Source organism: Rattus rattus, chromosome 7 (genome assembly GCF_011064425.1).
Source record: "Rattus rattus isolate New Zealand chromosome 7, Rrattus_CSIRO_v1, whole genome shotgun sequence".
Lineage (NCBI taxonomy): Eukaryota > Metazoa > Chordata > Mammalia > Rodentia > Muridae > Rattus > Rattus rattus.
This window is the reverse complement of record NC_046160.1, coordinates 94,747,351-94,764,357: the sequence shown is the minus strand read 5'-3', so window position 1 is coordinate 94,764,357 and position 17,007 is coordinate 94,747,351. Positions and strand designations below refer to the sequence as shown.

Below are 17,007 nucleotides of genomic sequence, written 5' to 3'. Positions count from 1 at the left end.
ACTACTGAGCAGTCTCTCCAGCCTCAGATTTATGCCTTCAAAACCGAGAAATATTTCAAGCACACGGAAAACTATACTGAATAAGAAATAGTGACGTACCACCACACCTTTGTTAAATCTTAACATTTGCCATGTTTACCCAACATTATTTTTAACGTTTGAAGAACACAATGTTATACACAATATGTGTGTGTGTGTGTGTGTGTGTGTGTGTGTGTGTGTGTGTGTGTGTGTGTGTGTTTGGGCTGTGCACCCAAAATGGCATGTAGTAATGCATGCCTTTAATCCCAGCACTCGAGAGACAGAGGCAGGTGGAGCTCTGAGTTCGAGGCCAGCCTGCTCTACAGAGCGAGTTCCAGGAGAGCCAGGGCTACACAGAGAAACCCTATCTTGAAAGAACAAACATGCAATTTTAAATTTATACAGAATAAATAGTATTTAGATCCCAGGGAAAGGCTTAGTGGGTAAAGATATGCCACTGAAGTTTAACAACCTGAGTTTGATCCCAGGACCCACGTGGGAGAAGGAGAGAACCTGCTCTCCAAAGCTGCCCTTTGACCTCCACATGTCTGCCATGGCAGGTGAGCCTCTGTGGGTGTGTGCTTCAGGGGAGTCAGGGGAGGAGAGAGAGGACATACACATGGAAGGCCAGCTGTCGAGCTGGATGTGGGATGCACAAAGCCCTGGATTTGATCCCCAACAACGGAGGGAAAAGTGATATTTGAGTGTTGGGATTAGGAGTGGTTTTGGTTATGTCTGAAGACTTTGACAATGAACTAATATATTTTGGAAATCGATCATGTCAGGTGGCATTGATACCTTAACATCATTATGTTTCTGTATTTGTAATTCTTTTTTTTAAAAGATTTATTCATTTATTATATGTAAGTACACTGTAGCTGTCTTCAGATACACCAGAAGAGGGCATCGGATCTCTTTACAGATGGTTGTGAGCCATCATGTGGTTGCTGGGAATTGAACTCAGGACCTCTGGAAGAGCAGTTGGTGCTCTTAACCGCTGAGCCATCTCTCCAGCCCCTGTATTTGTAATTCTTAAACCAGAGATTTACACATTTTCTGGGAACCTAATGATATCTACACTCAGAGAGTATATTCAAACAAAATTGTGTATATAGCCTCCCCTTCTTGTTAAGAAGCCCCCTCCTAAAGCATAGATCTAGATTGTACTTCCATTGGTTAACCTTATTTAAAAAGGCCACTTGCTTCATTTCTGAATTGTCCTTAACCATTTGTAGGTAGGGAGGTGGAGAGATTCCTATCTGCCCTGCCTTTTTTTTTTTTTTTTTCCTTACTTTTATTTGTTTACGTGGGTGGAAGAAGGATTGTATGTGAAGGTCAAGTGACAACTTGAGAAAAGTCAGTTCTCTCTTTTTTCCCATGTGGGTCTCAGGGATAGAACTTAAATCATCCAACTTGGGGTCAAGAGCCTTTGCCTACTAAGAAAATTCACCGCCCCCCCCCAAGCCAGTGACAAGCTCTCCCTCGGGATCAAAAGCACCTACAGAGTCCTTACACCCACAGATCAGTGGAGTCCTCACCCCTCGTGAAGGAAACTTGTCTTTGCAACAGACAGAGACAATTATAGAAAACCACAACCAATCAAGACATGGAGTTGTGGAGCCCAGTCCCAATGGATCTATCTACAATACAATCCTGCTCCTAGGGGTCAGGAATCAGTACAGAAAAGGAGGCAGAAAGACTGGAGGAGCCAGAGGATCGAGGAGTTTGCTGTGAGACTGTGTCTCCCAGGATTGTCAGAAGTGCACGTAAAGTTCACCAACATGGCCGCCTCAACATGGCCACCTCAACATGAGCTGAACGAGAGTAACACCGACGGACATGACAAAGTGGATGGGGAAAGACCACGAGAACTCGACCCTACACGAAGAACTACAGACAACCCAGGAATGCTGAGAGCGGGAGAAATAGCCTTCATCAGGGAAGAACCCACCAATTAGTTATTCAATACCAAATGGTCAGCCCCCAAAACATGCAAGTAACATTATACGGACTGAGCAGGCTGCACTTGTGTATCTAAGAATGTGCTTACATACACATATAACGATAATTAATGAAAAAAGGGGCCATGAGTTTGAAAGAGAACGAGGAGGAGTATTTGGGAGGATTTGGAGAGAGGGAAGAGGAAATGATGTAATTATATTATAATCTAAAAAAAGTAAAAAGGTTTTTTAAAATAATAAATAGGAAAAAAAAAAGCAACCATATATTCCACATCGCTGAAGGAGTTCTCTGGAGACCAGGCTTGGAATTCTTGGGGAAGTCACAGCTTTGGCTCTCACTGGGAGCCTTGACCCAGCTAAGGGTCCTTAGGGCTGAACTGGATCAACATCAGCTTTCTGAAAAGGGACAAAGCCAGAGCTGGACTCTAAGTCAACTCCCATGGCCCTGGCTTACAGCAGGCACTTGGAAAGTAATGTGAAAGGGTGGTGGGAAGAGAGGAGCAGGGCACCCCACCTTGCCCTCCCAAAAGCACTGTGTGGGTGGGCTCCACAGACCGGGGCCAGAATCACTACGGAACCCGGGAGCTGGTGCCTTTTGTTCCCCTGGACCTGGGCCTTTGGGTGGCTGAAGCAACAGGGAGAGCAACGGAGGAAGGCATGAGAACACTGCTTCAATTCCAGGTTGGCTGCCAGCCCACTTTGAAGATCTCTCAATCAGCTGTACTGGGTACAAGCCTTGTTCATGGCCAACGGCCCTGAGTCTCTTGCCAGCTGAGTAGCCAAAAGAGACTCTGGGGACTTGAGGGGCAAGATCTGGCAGGGGTAGGAGGGGCAGTTTGGCAGTAGTAGCCAGATGTTCAGGACAGACCCCCAACGAACAGTGCGTGGATAACTCTGGTCGTTCATCAAGGTGGCATGGAGAACCTCTTGTGAGTGGGCAAATGCAGATGTGCTTTTCCTGAACGGGGAGGAGGTCACATGGGCTCCGTGGAGGGATGCGGCCCCCACAGCTGCACTGGGTCAGCACTCACAGTGACAGACCCACTCTGGTCAGCAGTTCTACTACTGGGTCTGCATGTGTGTGCCAGTACAGGTGTGACCTTGTGTGTGCAGCAGTGTGAGCGGATAGCACATATATGTCTGGTGACCTGAGTTTGATCCCTAGGGATCACACGGTGGCAGGCAAAAAGCCAGCTTCTATGATTGTCCTCTGATCTCTACATAGGCACTCTGTCACATGGGTACACACGAGCACACATAAGTAAATGTAGGAGATGTTAAATAAAATAAGCATTTATTATTATATTACTGTGTGCATACACATGTGTGGGCATTGGAGGAATTGCTTCTCACTTTCCACTCTGGGTTCTGAGACTCTAGCTAGGTCCTCAGGCTCGCTTAGCAAGCACTCTGACCCGTTGAGCCATCTACCAGCCCTCTCAGAATCTCTGAGGTGGTGAGGGAGGTTGTGGGCTGCAGAGGTGAGGCTGGGGTTCTGGCTAGAGCAACTGTGGACCTGAGTCTCCGCTCTTCACAATGACCTGACCTGACCACATCAGACAAAGGACAGGCAGGCCCTCTCTGTTGAGGGGATCAAGGAGACTTTGTGACATAATGGCCACCAAGCAATTCACCCCCATGTTGTCGCCCAAAGCCTTTCCTGTAATCTGCTCAGGACTTTGCTTTCCTTACCCACCCCAGGCTCTCTCCTTCTGCCTGGGACTCCTCCCAAGACCCTGCCCAGAAATAAAGTCAGAACAGTTAAGACCTATAAACCACAGAGAAGTGTTTCTCCTTCCTCCTGCCCCACTTCTCTCCTTTCTCGCCCTCTTCTTTTCCTTCTCTTTTGGTTGTTGTCTTTTTGTTTGCTTATTTTATTTTATTTTATTTTATTTTATTTTATTTATTTTTGGACACAGGATCTCACTATCAAGCCCTGGCTGGCCTTAAGCTTGCTAGGTAAACAATTGAACTGGGCTCAGACTTAGTGATCTGCTTGCTTCTGCCTCCCAAGGGTTCTGATTAAAGCTGTGCCCTTCCTTGCCTGATCTGTTTGTGTGCTGTTGGTGGGTTGGTTGTTTTCTGAAACAGTCTTGCTATGTAGTCCCAGCTGGCATAGAACTTCCGATGGCTTTGTCTCCATCTCCCTAGTGCTAGCATTACTGGTGCGCTCTACCATAACTCACCACACAGAACTCTCTCCCAAGAGTTTTGCTGTTTCTATCCACAGCACCTTGTCAGGAAAACAGGGCTCTGCTCCCCTGGGACTTTGTTCCCTCATGGCTCACCCAGGAGACTAGCTGTCCTTTACTCTTAGTTCAATTGCACTGATATCTGCCGTGCTCTGCCCAAACTTCCTATTTGTTCTCAATAGCGAGGCTGCTCTCAAAGACACTGGTTCATCCTACTGAAAAACAGAAGGGCAAGGGCTCTGCCATCAACAATGCTCCTCCGAGTCTCAGACTCAGAATCTTTGAGAACCTAGGACCTAGATCTCCCACCACTAGGCTTTCATCTGCTGGACAAAAGTCCTAGCCTGGAAGTCACACTTTCCTCACACACATTCCGGCTCTGCCGGCGGCGTCCCGACCTGCTGCAGTGTCTCACCGAGAAAGATGCCCAGTGAAGCCTCTACCGCATCTTCATACTGGCTCCAGGATTTGGTTTATTAAATTGTCTTCTGCCACAAGGACCACTGACTTACAACAGCTGTTGCCACAGCAACCAAGCAGCCGGCCTGCTGTTCTAGCTAACAGCCATGAACCTCCTGCTGGCAATTTGGCTTAGGGACAGCAGGAGAAGACACCCTGAAGTGTGTGAGAAGCTGGGGATGACAAAGAAGTGACAGAGAGGGAAGGGCAAGGAATTCACCAAGCATCGTGCTCAGTGCTTGTGGAACAGATAGTTCAGGATAAAGAAAGCTGTGAATGACTGGCACCAGAGGAGTCCCTACATCTTCCAGTGATGCAGGCTGCCCCTCCCCAGGTACCTCTTTTGTGAGGAAGAAGGGACCTGGTGCAGGAAAAGGGCCACACAGCAAGGAAGGAGTCCTGCCAGCACCAGGCACTCACCAAATCCAGGGGCAGTGCCTAAAGGTGGATCCAGAGAGGCGTGAACCCTGTGCCCATTGTCCATTTCCCAGAAGAAGGCCGCTTGTGTGAATAGCTACCATCTAAAGTATAGTTTGTGACTAGGGATCGTGAAGTCCCACAGTAATGAATTCAAGTCCTGTCTTCTCCACTTGCAAACTGTTTAAAATTAGGCAAGTTGCTTAACCTCTCTGAGCCTTGATTTTTCTCCGGCTGAAAAATAGGGACGAACACAGTACCAGTCTCATCCAATGATTTCAAGGATTGAGGCTAAATCCACGAAGGATACAAGACAAGTGCCAGGCGCACAGCCAGCGCTCAGTTAGTGGGAGGACTAATGCTGTTACCACTGCTTTGATCATGGACTATGACTATGTCAATTAGCAACGCTAAAGACTGGGCCACAGTGAGAGACTTAAGATGCTGAGAGTAACTAAACTGGACCTCATAGTAGGACATATATTATTATCATTTTCACTCTTGCATATTAACAAATACAGTTACCTGTGGCTAAGGAGATGGCTCTGCTGGTAAAGTGCTTGCTTTGCAAGCGTGAGGACCTGAGTTCAGATCCCCAGCACTCAGTAGAACCCTGGTGTAGTAACGTGTGAGTATGTAACCCCAATGCTGGGGTGGTGGGGATGCGTGGACGCCTGCAGCTTATTAGCTGGCTGGCCAGCCTAGCTGGATCAAGAGACCCACATTCTCAAGAATATGGTAGACAGTGAAGATGTCTGATGTCGACCTCAGGCCTCCACCCATGTATACACATGCATGCACACACACCAAGGTACACATGCATGCACATGTGTACCTACCTACACACACACCAAGTTGCCAAAGGGTAGGCCTAGGGGACGATACCGTGCTGCTTATTATCTTATTTTTTGTCTTTGTCTTCTGTTCTTTGTGGCTTTTTAAAACTATGTAACGCAGGCTGGCCTTGAACTCCTGGTCTTCCTGCCTCAGCCTCCAATCGCTGGGCTTGGAAAGATGTCTGGCTCTTTACAGCTTTTCTGAACTAAGTGTGTTCATGAATTAAATATGTAATTAGAAAAAATACTGTTCTTATAGGTTACAACTGAGCTAAGTACTAAAACCCATGAAGGCGTGAACTTCATTTTATTTATTATTTGTTTGTTGATTATTTATTTGTTTGTGCTCAAGCTCATGTGAGCATGTGAGCAGAGCTAAGAAGACAAGTAAGCTCTCTCCTCCTACCATGTGGATCATGGGGACTAAACTCAAGTCATCATTCTGTGTGGCAGGGCCCTTCACCCACTGAGCCATCCCAGCAGCTCTGGCTGTTTGATTTGTAGCCCAGGCTGAGCTTGACTCACTGGGTCCTCCTGCCTCTGCCTCCTGAAGGGATCACAGGATCCTGTACCAGGCCAACTTCAGGGAGTGCTTTGAATGGGTGAGCTATACAGTGTGGGGTTAAATCTCACTGAGGCCACTCTTTCTTTTTAAAGCCTTAAAATATGAACCAAGGGGTATAAGAACCATCTGTCCTTTAGCCCTACCACACCAGACCTGGGTTCCTGCAGCCCCTGCCCTCAGGAGGCTGAGGCAGGAGGATCACAGGATTTTCTAAGTTTCAGATCCACCTAAGCAGAACAGTGAGACCCCCATCTCAATGTATCACCATGTAATACCTTGTTTATACAAACTAGCAACCAGAAAGGTAGAATAAGGAAGATAAGGTAGGAGCTGACAAATGGGGCTATTACAGATGTCTGAAAGGTACACATTGGGCTGGGAGGCCACAGGTCTCAAGCTTTCCAACATATAGAGCAGAACTATACATAGACAACTGCCAAAGAGTGTGGAGCAAAGAAAGTGGTGGCTTTACAGAGACACACATGTGTGTGCGTGTGCATGTGCATGCAGACAGACAGACAGACAGACAGACAGACAGACATCCTGCTGCAGCAGTCCCATCTTCGGCAACTTGTGCCAGACAAGAAAGACTAAAGATACATGATGAATTGCTTGTGTGAATGAGAGGCTGGAGATAGCCCGATGTCTATCAGCAGCTGACTGACGGGTTAAATAACTTATAGTATGGCCATACAACAAAGAAATACGACACTGTAAAGACAAATGAATAAAGAAAAAAAAAATAAAAACCAACTGGAGCCCAGGATGTAGTCAGTGGTGGAGCACTTGCCTAACACGTGCAAAGTCCTGGGTTCAATTCCTCAACATGGGGCTGGGAAGTGGGGGGCAAGGGGGAAAATACAGAGATGGAGAGGGAGGTGGGGAAGGGGGAGAGAGAGAAAGAAACAGACAGTTCTGTTTGGGCAATGCTCCCTTATATGCCAAAAAGTATCATTTTTTTAAAAAATTAAATATAAAATAACAAAAAGTAAAAATTTGTTCAGACTGGGTCTCACTGTGTAGCCCAGGCTACCCTTTACTTTTGCCTCAATCCTCCTCAGCCTTCAGAGCTCTGGGATATAAGAGTTCACCGCCATCATGGCTGCTCCCAGAACGATAGTTCCAGATGCTTCCCTATGTATAAAGTGAGACACAATGGCAGCTTATTTTTTTTTCCTATTGCTGTACTGAAATATCCTGACAAGAGTGGATGAAGGGAGAAAGAGTTCATTTTGGCCCACAGTTCAGGACATAGTCTGTTGTGGTGGACATGAGTGTCTGCTCAATTCTCTCCATTTCATACAGCCCAGGATCCTCTCTGGTTTCACATCTCTAACATAATCAAAACGATCCCTACAGGTACGCGTTGTACCATCTCCAGGTGTTCTAGACTTGTCAAGTTGAAATGAACACCATCCACCATCACAGGCAATACGTTCATACCTTTTTTTGTTTTGTTTTGTTTGTTTGTTTGTTTGTTGTTTTTATTTTTATTTTTTTTTTTCCGGAGCTGGGGACCGAACCCAGGGCCTTGTGCTCGCTAGGCAAGCGCTCTACCGCTGAGCTAAATCCCCAACCCCTTTTTTTTGTTTTTAGAGACAGGGTAGCTCTATGTAACCCTGGCTGTCCTGGAACTCACTCTGTAGACCAGGCTGGCCTCGAACTCAGAGATCCACCCATCTCTTCCTCCTAAATGCTGGGACTAAAGGTGTGTGCACCACCACACCGCCTGTTCAGATTGTCTTATTTGTGGGTAAAGAGAGTCTGGAAGACTACTAGGAACAGCAGTAGGCTAACAGCTGAGCAGTTGGAGGATAACCCTTCCTGCAATGAAACCATGTACCTTTCTGTGCTCTCTGGTCTTAGAAGCTTTGTTAGCACACTGCATACTCAACATTAAATAGAAACTCACACACTGAGAAAAGAAGTTAAGAGCTCAATGCGATAGCTGAGGTTTGCTAACAAATACTTCAGGGGGAAAAAGTGTGAGCTTTCATGAAGTGACAGTGGTAGAACACTCATGGTAAACACTGGATTCAGATCTCCAGAACCCATTTAAGATCCTGGTGGGCCTAGAGGACGCAGAGGACTGTGTGCAGTCACATGCAGGAGATAGAGACAGAGCACCCAGGGCAAACCATCTAGTCAAGTAGCTCAAACGGTAACACTTCAGCTCAGCAAAAGGCCCTGCCTCAACATACAAGGTAGACATGACTGAGAAGGACACCAAGAATCAACTCTAGACCTCCACATACATGCACACCCCACATCCCCCACAACACACCTACACACACAATACACAAAAGCAAGAAAATAGTATGTGGTGTAATCACACAATGGAATTCACCAGTAGAAAGGAATATCACAACGCTGAGACTGATGCTGAGGCAGGAGGATGGGGAGTTTGAGGCCAGCTTGAACGACATATTAAGTATTGAGACCCCGGTGCTGTTTTTTGTTTGTTTGTTTTAAAGTGGGTTGCGGAGACAGCTCAGCAGTTAAGAGCAATGGCTGCTCTTTCACAGGACCCAGGCTCAATGTCCAGCACCCACATGATGTCTTACACCTATAACAGAGCACCAGAGGATCCAGCACCTTCCTCAGGCCTCACTGGGCACCAGACACACGCACAGGGTGCACAGACATACATGCAGGTAAAACACCCATACATATAAAATAGATGTAAGTCTTTTTGAAGTGCACAAATGGGGTGCACACTTTAATCCTAGCATGGGGATTAGGATTTCAAGGTCAACCTCAGCCACTGGCCAGTTTAAGGCTATCCTGGACTGCATGATACCCTGTGTCAAACAACAAAGGAATGAACTAATAGCATAAAACCACAGGATGGGTGGATCGTATAGCATTACAAGATCTGGAAGAAGCTAATCAGAAAAGCCCACAGTGTGGGTGTCCACTAATTGGAAGCTCTCCGGAAGCCATGTAGAGGTAGTGCCTGAGCCTGGGGCTGAGCGAGGCTGGGATTTGGCACCGAGTGGGCAGGAGAGGTCCTTATGCTAGACATGTTCAATCACAGTGATGGCTGGGTATCTGTGATTTTAGTGAAAGTCACCAAATTGTACCAAAGCATGATGGCACAACCCTGTGATCCCAGTTGGAAAAATGAGGCAGGAAGATGACAAGTTTGACTTAGGGTGAGAGACCAGGGAGACAGTGTCTCAAAAGACACAAAGGTTGGCCAGATGACTCAATGGATGAAGACACTTTCCATGCAAGTCTGTCATTCCTGGAACCCACATGGTGGAAGGAAAAAATTACTTCCAATTGAGTCCCGTACCCCAATAAATAAACAAACTGGGGAGGGGAAGAAAACTAAGGCCACTGGAGTGCTGGTATGAAAGAGGCTGGGAACTTCATGATGTAAATTACACCTCAATTCTGTTTTCTTATGTGTATGATGTGTTTGAATGTATATTGCATTGGGAGGGGTGACCATGTAAGAGGTGCCCATGTGTGGGGTGCATGTATGTGCCCATGGCTGATGCCAGGTGTCTTCTGGGATTACTCTCCACCTTATTCACCGAGGCAAAGTCTCTCAGTTGAACCCAGAACCCACTGGTATGGTGGGCTGGCTCCTTGTGCTTATGTGGTGAGTGTTTTAACCACAGAGACATTTCCCCAACACTTGGGGTTGTTTCTTTTTCTTTTCCTTTGTGTGCGTGTGTCTGTGTATGTGTGTGTGTCTGTGTGTGTGTGAGAGAGAGAGACAGACAGACAGACAGAGACAGAGACAGAGAGATTCACTTTGATGCCTAGAATTGTCTTGAACTCATCACAATCCCCCTGCTTTAGCCTTTGGAGTGCTGGCATTACAGGCATCAGCTAAGCAGTTGGGGTGGGGGTGCTGTTTTGGTTTTTATCTTTGCAAAGGAATGAGTCTTCTAAGAGTTGATAATAGTTAAGAACACGAACTGTGTCCTTGGACTCAATGGGTTAAAATTCCGTCTCTCCCGGTGTAGCTGGGCCAGCTACACAAAGGCCCCATCCCGGAGTATCCGGATGATAATTAATGCTTATCTTAATGCATGCACTGTTCCAGGTACTTTGCATATGACAGCCTAGCTAAGCCTCACAAATCTTTAGTTACAGAGGGGTTAGAAGACTAGCTAGCCCCTGGTCACCAGCTAGCCAGTGTTAGGGTAAGCGGCCCCCAGATTTCAGGAGCTAAGCACATTGGACAGCACTTATCTCCTAGTGACATCTGGCATCACCTAAGGCAGGCGTGGAGAAGGAATCCTCACAACATGCTGACACACTCGGTGCTGCCGAGGTGTGCTGACACACAATCAATGCTCCCGCCAGACGAGGGGCAGGGAGAAGCCACTATTAGTGGATTCCCATGGCTTCAGTTTGTCTGATTGCATTTGAAGTGTTCAGGGAGAAAGAAGCCAAACCTGGTTTAGAAATAGTATGGAAGGAAAGGGCTCAATTCCTCAGAGCAGCTGTAACAAATCCCTTTCTTCTGTGGGCTAGACATTGAAGGATGGGACTGTACACTGAAGTCAACACAAGTCTTAGTGGACCTGCTTCTCTGGCAGGCAGGGAGGCAGGGCCTGAGGACTTGGGTTCTGAGCTGCTCTAGCTGCATCGACCACAAGCGCCTACCTTCTGCTGAGGCTCAGCTCCCGTGTCTGTAAAACTAGCAAAGTAAACAAACAGAACCACCAACCCGGTCTCCAGTGTCTTGAAGATTTCCTGTGGCGACAGGAGCAGACTCAGCGTAGGTTTATGGGATACACTTAGGGCCCAGTGAATGGGTGGTATTACCTTCTCGCTCATTCCCCTCTCACTGAGAAAACAGAGCACTTTGCAGAGGGAGGTGACCTGACTCTCCACCAGAGAGCCCATCTCCCTTGGCCAAGAGGAGGACGCGACATTCAGTCACACAGATCTGAGTTTAGGATAAGAAGGGTTATTAGGTGTAGGACCCATCATTCTCCATCTCCCCAGAGAACAGAGGAGACGTGGGGGCTAAGACTGGGAGGGGGGCTATCTGATTAGGCAGAAAGAAACACCTGCCATAGGCCACAGTTAAAGGCATGGAGGGAGCCTATCCTCTGTCTTCAGGAATGGGGATGAATCCAGAGGCAATCAGGGGTTCCCCTCAAGGGTGTCTGGGATGGCACCCCAGCCCCTGCCCTACCTTCACCAGCCTTAGTCTCTTCTCCCAGAAGCATCAGAGCCCAGTGGAGCAGCACCTACTGTAGGAGACCTGCTTTCATCTTGACTCAGAACAAGCGTCACTGGGACTAAAACACTAGCTCAGAAATAAGACAGTTTGAGTGGGGTGTCCCAGCTCTGTCTCATACGTACTGTGTGAGCCAGGGTAGATTATTTAATCTCTCTGTGCTCCAGCAACTACCCCACAGAGGTGTGGGAGAAGAAGAGGAGAGCCTGTGTATAAAAGGCTTAGCATGCCTCAGTACACAGTGAACCCTCCATAACTGACAACCACTACCCAGCCAGTGTCTTTTGAGACAGAGGCAAAGCCACCCACAGGTCGCCTTTCCCACTTGCAGTTCTTGTCTTCAGTGAGGACAGATCCAGGAGTGTGCCCAGCAGGGATATCTGACTCCCACCCAAACCAGCAGAGCCTATGCGATCACGCCCATTACAGAAACTCAGGGAGCCCTCAGCAGGAAGAACATGGCGCTTCTTCAGCTTTTGCAGAACCCAGACAGCTTGTAAAGCAACTTCATGCACACATCTCAAATGCATGCACTACCACAATACCTACTTTCCAGATGAAGGGAGTGTCAGGAGTTAGCGAAAGAGAAAGGCTGTCTGATCCATGTCCTGCATGACCTTGAGCCTCCATAGCAAGGACGAGGCTGGTCCTCTCTAGCACTCACTCTCCTAAGCTTCTCGCTTGGTGGTTGGCAAGTACAGGAGAGAGACCTGCAGCTTGAGGTGTGTCTGACCCAGATAAGATCAGCTGGGAGAAGACCCTAGACTCACTGGGTTGTGTCTACACAGCTGGTTGTCTTAGGTCACTCACCATAGATATCCAGAAAGGTCACAGTTGAGATGCCACATCAGGCTTGGAGGCCAACTTCGAATGTTCCTGTGTAGGGCACGTACGTGGATCGGTTGGTAAAGTATTTATCTACCATGCACCAAGCCCAGGGCTCACTCTCCAGTACCAAAGAAACCACGCCTAGTGGTACAGAGCTAGAGTCTGGAGGCAGGAGGATCAGAAGTTCCAGGTCATCTTTGGCTACATAGAGAGTTCAAGGTCAGCCTGTGCTACACGGGACCCTAAAAAAAGAAAGAGAAAAAGAAAATCTCCACGTAAAATGTGAAACACTAGTAAAAAAGACTCAGGCTCATCTTCTAAAAAGCATATCCCTCGTGGGCTAGCTCTCGGCTGAAGACTGCCGTTGTTGAGAGTAGATGTGAAGAGGGTCCCTGTACCAGCAGATCTAAGAGCCTCCTGCCCACAAGGCTCTAATGCTTCCCTGGCCCATGGGTCACAATGTCCCTGGCCCCATGGGTGTGTACAGGGAGTATATGGGTCCTAAATGCTATGGGGGCTTTCTTCAGTGATGTTAGCTCCCTCTAACAGGATTGTACTGTCACCTGGCAAAGGACCCAAGCGGGGAGCCATTGCTTAATTCTCTCCAGTGAGGGCTGAAATTGCATTTTCAGTCTCCAGCCTCACTGTCAAGGGCTAGGGCTTTTCCCAGGCCATTTTCGTTCAGGCTGAGGCTTTGCTGTGAGCCCAGGGCTGCAGCATCAGGGAATTTTCTTGAGCCAGATGGAGTGGCTGGAGTTGCCTTTTCTTTTTGTAGATATTTCCCGTGTTTGGGTGTTTTGCCTGGATGTCTGTCTGTGCACCATCAGTGTGCACAGTGCCTGTGGACAGGAGAAGAGGTTGTCAGATCCACAAGATCTAGAGTTACAGACAGTTGTGAGCCGTTATACGGATGCTGAGGGCTGAACCTGGATCCTCTGGAAGTGCTCTTGACCACTGAGTCATCTCTCCAGCTCCTAGAAATTCCTTTCAAGGGTTATGCTTTTAAGTAAGTCTGCAGCAAGCATCTTGGGTCAGGGAGAGCCTTACAATTTCTGTACCTTTTGTATTTGCCTCTCACCAACTCCCACCAACAGATGGTTCTAGAGCCTGACTCAGAGCTGGTTCAGTGGAGGGCAGCCTGGATTAAGTATTACAGATCCAGAGGCCGCTATCTTCCTGTCCTTCCTATTTGCCATAGAGCCATCCGGGACGGTGGGAGGCAAAGGGTCCCTCTCCTGGGAGTGCAGAACTCAGGGAAGATCAACTGCCTCCCAGGAGCCCACCTGCAAAGGTGCAGGTCAAGGTGCAGCAGGTCAAAGTGCAAGCTCCAGGTGTCTCCAAACAGCAGATGGAGGTGCCCATGTGGGAGTCACGCCCTTTACCATATGGATCTTGGGGACCGAACTCAGGCAGTCAAGTCTGGTGCTTTTACTGCATCAACTGTCTAGTGGGCTTCGGACAGGATCTCCTGTAGCGAGGGTGGCCTCGAGCTCACGATGCAGGTGAGGAGGACCTTGCACTCATAGTCCTTTCTGCCTCCATCTCTTGAGTGCCGGAATTACAGATGTGTGCCAGCACATCTGGCTTCCATCTTCAAACCATTGTACATTGGATCCCTGATTGATCAAGGAAGTGCCCACATTCAGTCAGTTATTAAAAACAGCTGAGAGCAACTGAACCCTCCTGAGGACAGGGAAGCCTTAGAGCCATCCCCTATGCTGCCGGCACTGGCATTCTGACCGGTATCCCCAGGCTAACGTCACCTGTCAGCCACCACTACGGAAGCCAGAAGGTCCCTCTGGCCACTTCTTCCAGTCAAAAGACAACCACAGGACAGCATGTGCTGGTCTGAGCTGTGGTCCTTCTCTAAGAATCAACTTCCCACACCCAAACCTGTCAAGGTTTTTAAAAACTGATGCCAGAGACCAAGTGTTGTCCTCTCTGTGGTGTTCTAGTTGGCCAAAGTCTACTAGCACCTCTGGTCCACGGAGATGTGAAGCCACGGGGGCTCTTGCAAATACTCATATTGGAGTCATTGCAGACGTGAACTAACAACGCCTGGGCCCTGCTCCCACACACGGCTAGGTATTCACACCATGCAAAAGGAATGAAGGCCACGCCACCAGCCAGCCCAGGGAACACACTGTGCTGGGGTTCCTGACAGGAAGACTCCTCATGGGGACACAGCACATGCAGGGGTCTGGGGGTGGGTGGTATCCCCGCTAAGATTCACCTACCACCAATTGCGTCAGAGGCTTCTCTGTAGCTGGGGCTGAGTCTGCTCCAAATGCTTCTGTTTCACTTTAATGCAGAGCAAATGTACTGTGGCTTTTTAGAGAGGTAGCAGTGTGTGGGGAGAGCGGGGAGCCTGAAGCCTGGAGGCTGGATTCAGAACTGTTCTGCTCAAGGGAGCAGTGTTCTTTCAAACAATGGCTACTCCTTCCTGAAGTCCCTGCCCCACCCATCTGGTCACCAGGCAGCCATTTAGGCCATTCCCCTGCTGTTGGGATCCTGTTGGGAAGCAGTGGATAGGACTCTCCAGGGGCTGGAGGCAGCCCCACAATTAATGCCCCACTGACCCTGTGGTTCATCAATCCTTGGAAATAGTTTAGCTTCCTAGAGCCAGGCTTAGAGAATTCAGGAGAATTCAGAACCCCTGGTGCTAAGTGGGGCTTTCTCTGAGTCCTCAGAATATCATTGAACACCCAGATCTGACAACATAGAGAAACTCCCTTCAGGGCTGGTGGGCCTGAGCTGAGGGTCTCTGGTTAGCATTTCTCACTCGGAAGCAGCTTTGTCCTTTTCGAGCTGGAGTTCCATCTCAGATTGGAACCAAGCTCAATGTGACCTGAGAGAAAGACATATGGTGACAGGAAGGCAGGCTCAGGTTGGCCAGCTGCCTGGCACATTGCTGTTTGCCCTTGGGCAAGTCACTTCACCTCTCTGATCCAGCTCTCCTGCCAACAAAATGAGAAGTTGAAAATAATTCCTGCTTGTGTGCTTCTCATGTATTCTTAGTATTATTAGATTCAAGAAAGCCAAAAGAAAAAAAATTTTCTGGGCTCATGAGAAGTAAGGAGTGGGTGCCCTTCTCCCTCCAGAGGAGCCCAGCATCCCTGAGCAGTTGTGAAGACTGGTGTTAGACTTCTAGCTACACCACTGGGGAGCACTCTGCCCTGCTTGGTCCAAGCAGTCAGAGGAGCAATGGCTTCTTCCTGCATTGAGCCTACGAGCCAACCATCTTCATACACAGACACACAGACACCAGGCTTGTGGCCTCTGCCTTTGAGGACTCTACAAGGACTTCACCTGGGGAACTCCTGTGCAGAAAGGCCAGCAATGCCAGTGTGGCTGCACGAAAGGGTCCCATAAGAACAAAGGAGGCACAGGGACAATCACAGATTCTTTCTACAAACCTGGTGGGATGTGAGGACTTAGGGAAGACAAGAGCTGTGAGTGACACGTCCTAGAGACTGTTATTCCTAGAGTCTTCTTGGCTTTTGACAGGAGTTAGACCTGGGCCAGCCACATGACCACATTCTGCAGAGATCTGGGCTCCGGGTTGGAAAAAATGGCTACCTGTGGTGAGGTTGGCCAACACTGCCTGTTCACTCCTTTTCCTTATTTATAAACTATTGTTGTTGTTGTTGTTGTTATTATTATTATTATTATTTGTGTGTGTGTGTGTGTGTGTGTGTGTGTGTGTGTGTGTGTGTGTGTAGGGCACGGGAAAGTGAAAAGCCCTGTCTACCCCTTTCAATAGTCACAACAGTCACGTCCCATCTTGCAGTGAGTGGAAGGAGGTTCTGCTATATTCTCAACCTCTGGTCAAGGGGAGGGGATGATGGGGATAGTTCACAAGGCAACATCTGGCTCTCTCTGGTTGCTTGTACTGCCTGGTGAAGGGACTCTGACCCTGAGGCTGGTTTCTGAGTACAAATCCTGATCTGCACATACCACTATAGGACCCTGGGAAAGTTACTTAGTGACCTGACCTGTATTAGCAGGCTGTTCTTCAGTGGAAGGCCAGGAGATCAGGTGGTCTTGCATATATCCTTCTCTGTACGTCAGAGCCCAAGGAAAGTCTTGGGTCGGCCTAGCTCCCAACAGCTTCCTGACCTGGGGAAGCTTATTGTGCACCTGCTAGGAACCGGCACAAACAGGCTGCCTTGGCCCCTCCTCTGCTAAAAACAATAAAAGGAAGAGTGATCCTTCAAGAAAACTAAAAAGAGGGCTGTGGAGACGGCTCAGGGGTGCGCATGATGCTTGTTCTACAGATCCCACAACCTGAGTTCTAAGCTCACATAACAGTGGTAAGGTCGTTTCCACCGACCCCACACATGCCTCCCCCCAACCTAGTCCACACCGGTAACTATATACGAAATGGTTTTAAGTATTTTAACTTGTTCTATAGTTGAGGTGTGCCTCCCTGCCCCGCCGCCCCGCCAGCTCTCAACACCAAGTAGGAGAAGTTTTTATTTATTTTTTGAGACAGAGTCTCACAGAGCCCAGGCTGGTC

General features: G+C 48.3%; 1 protein-coding gene across 2 annotated transcripts in view; it reads right to left on the bottom strand.

Moving 5' to 3' along the window:
* Positions 1-17,007, bottom strand: part of Galnt16 (polypeptide N-acetylgalactosaminyltransferase 16) — a 92,095-nt gene that overhangs the window by 62,165 nt on the left and 12,923 nt on the right. The window contains exon 1 of one of the 2 annotated variants that reach the window (XM_032908036.1): positions 12,471-12,897. The exons of the other annotated variant lie outside the window; for it this stretch is intronic. Coding sequence (XP_032763927.1) covers positions 12,471-12,473 — 3 coding nt within the window. The 5' untranslated portion in view covers positions 12,474-12,897. Of the gene's footprint in view, positions 1-12,470; positions 12,898-17,007 lie in introns of those variants that run through there. 2 annotated transcript variants of the gene reach the window in all.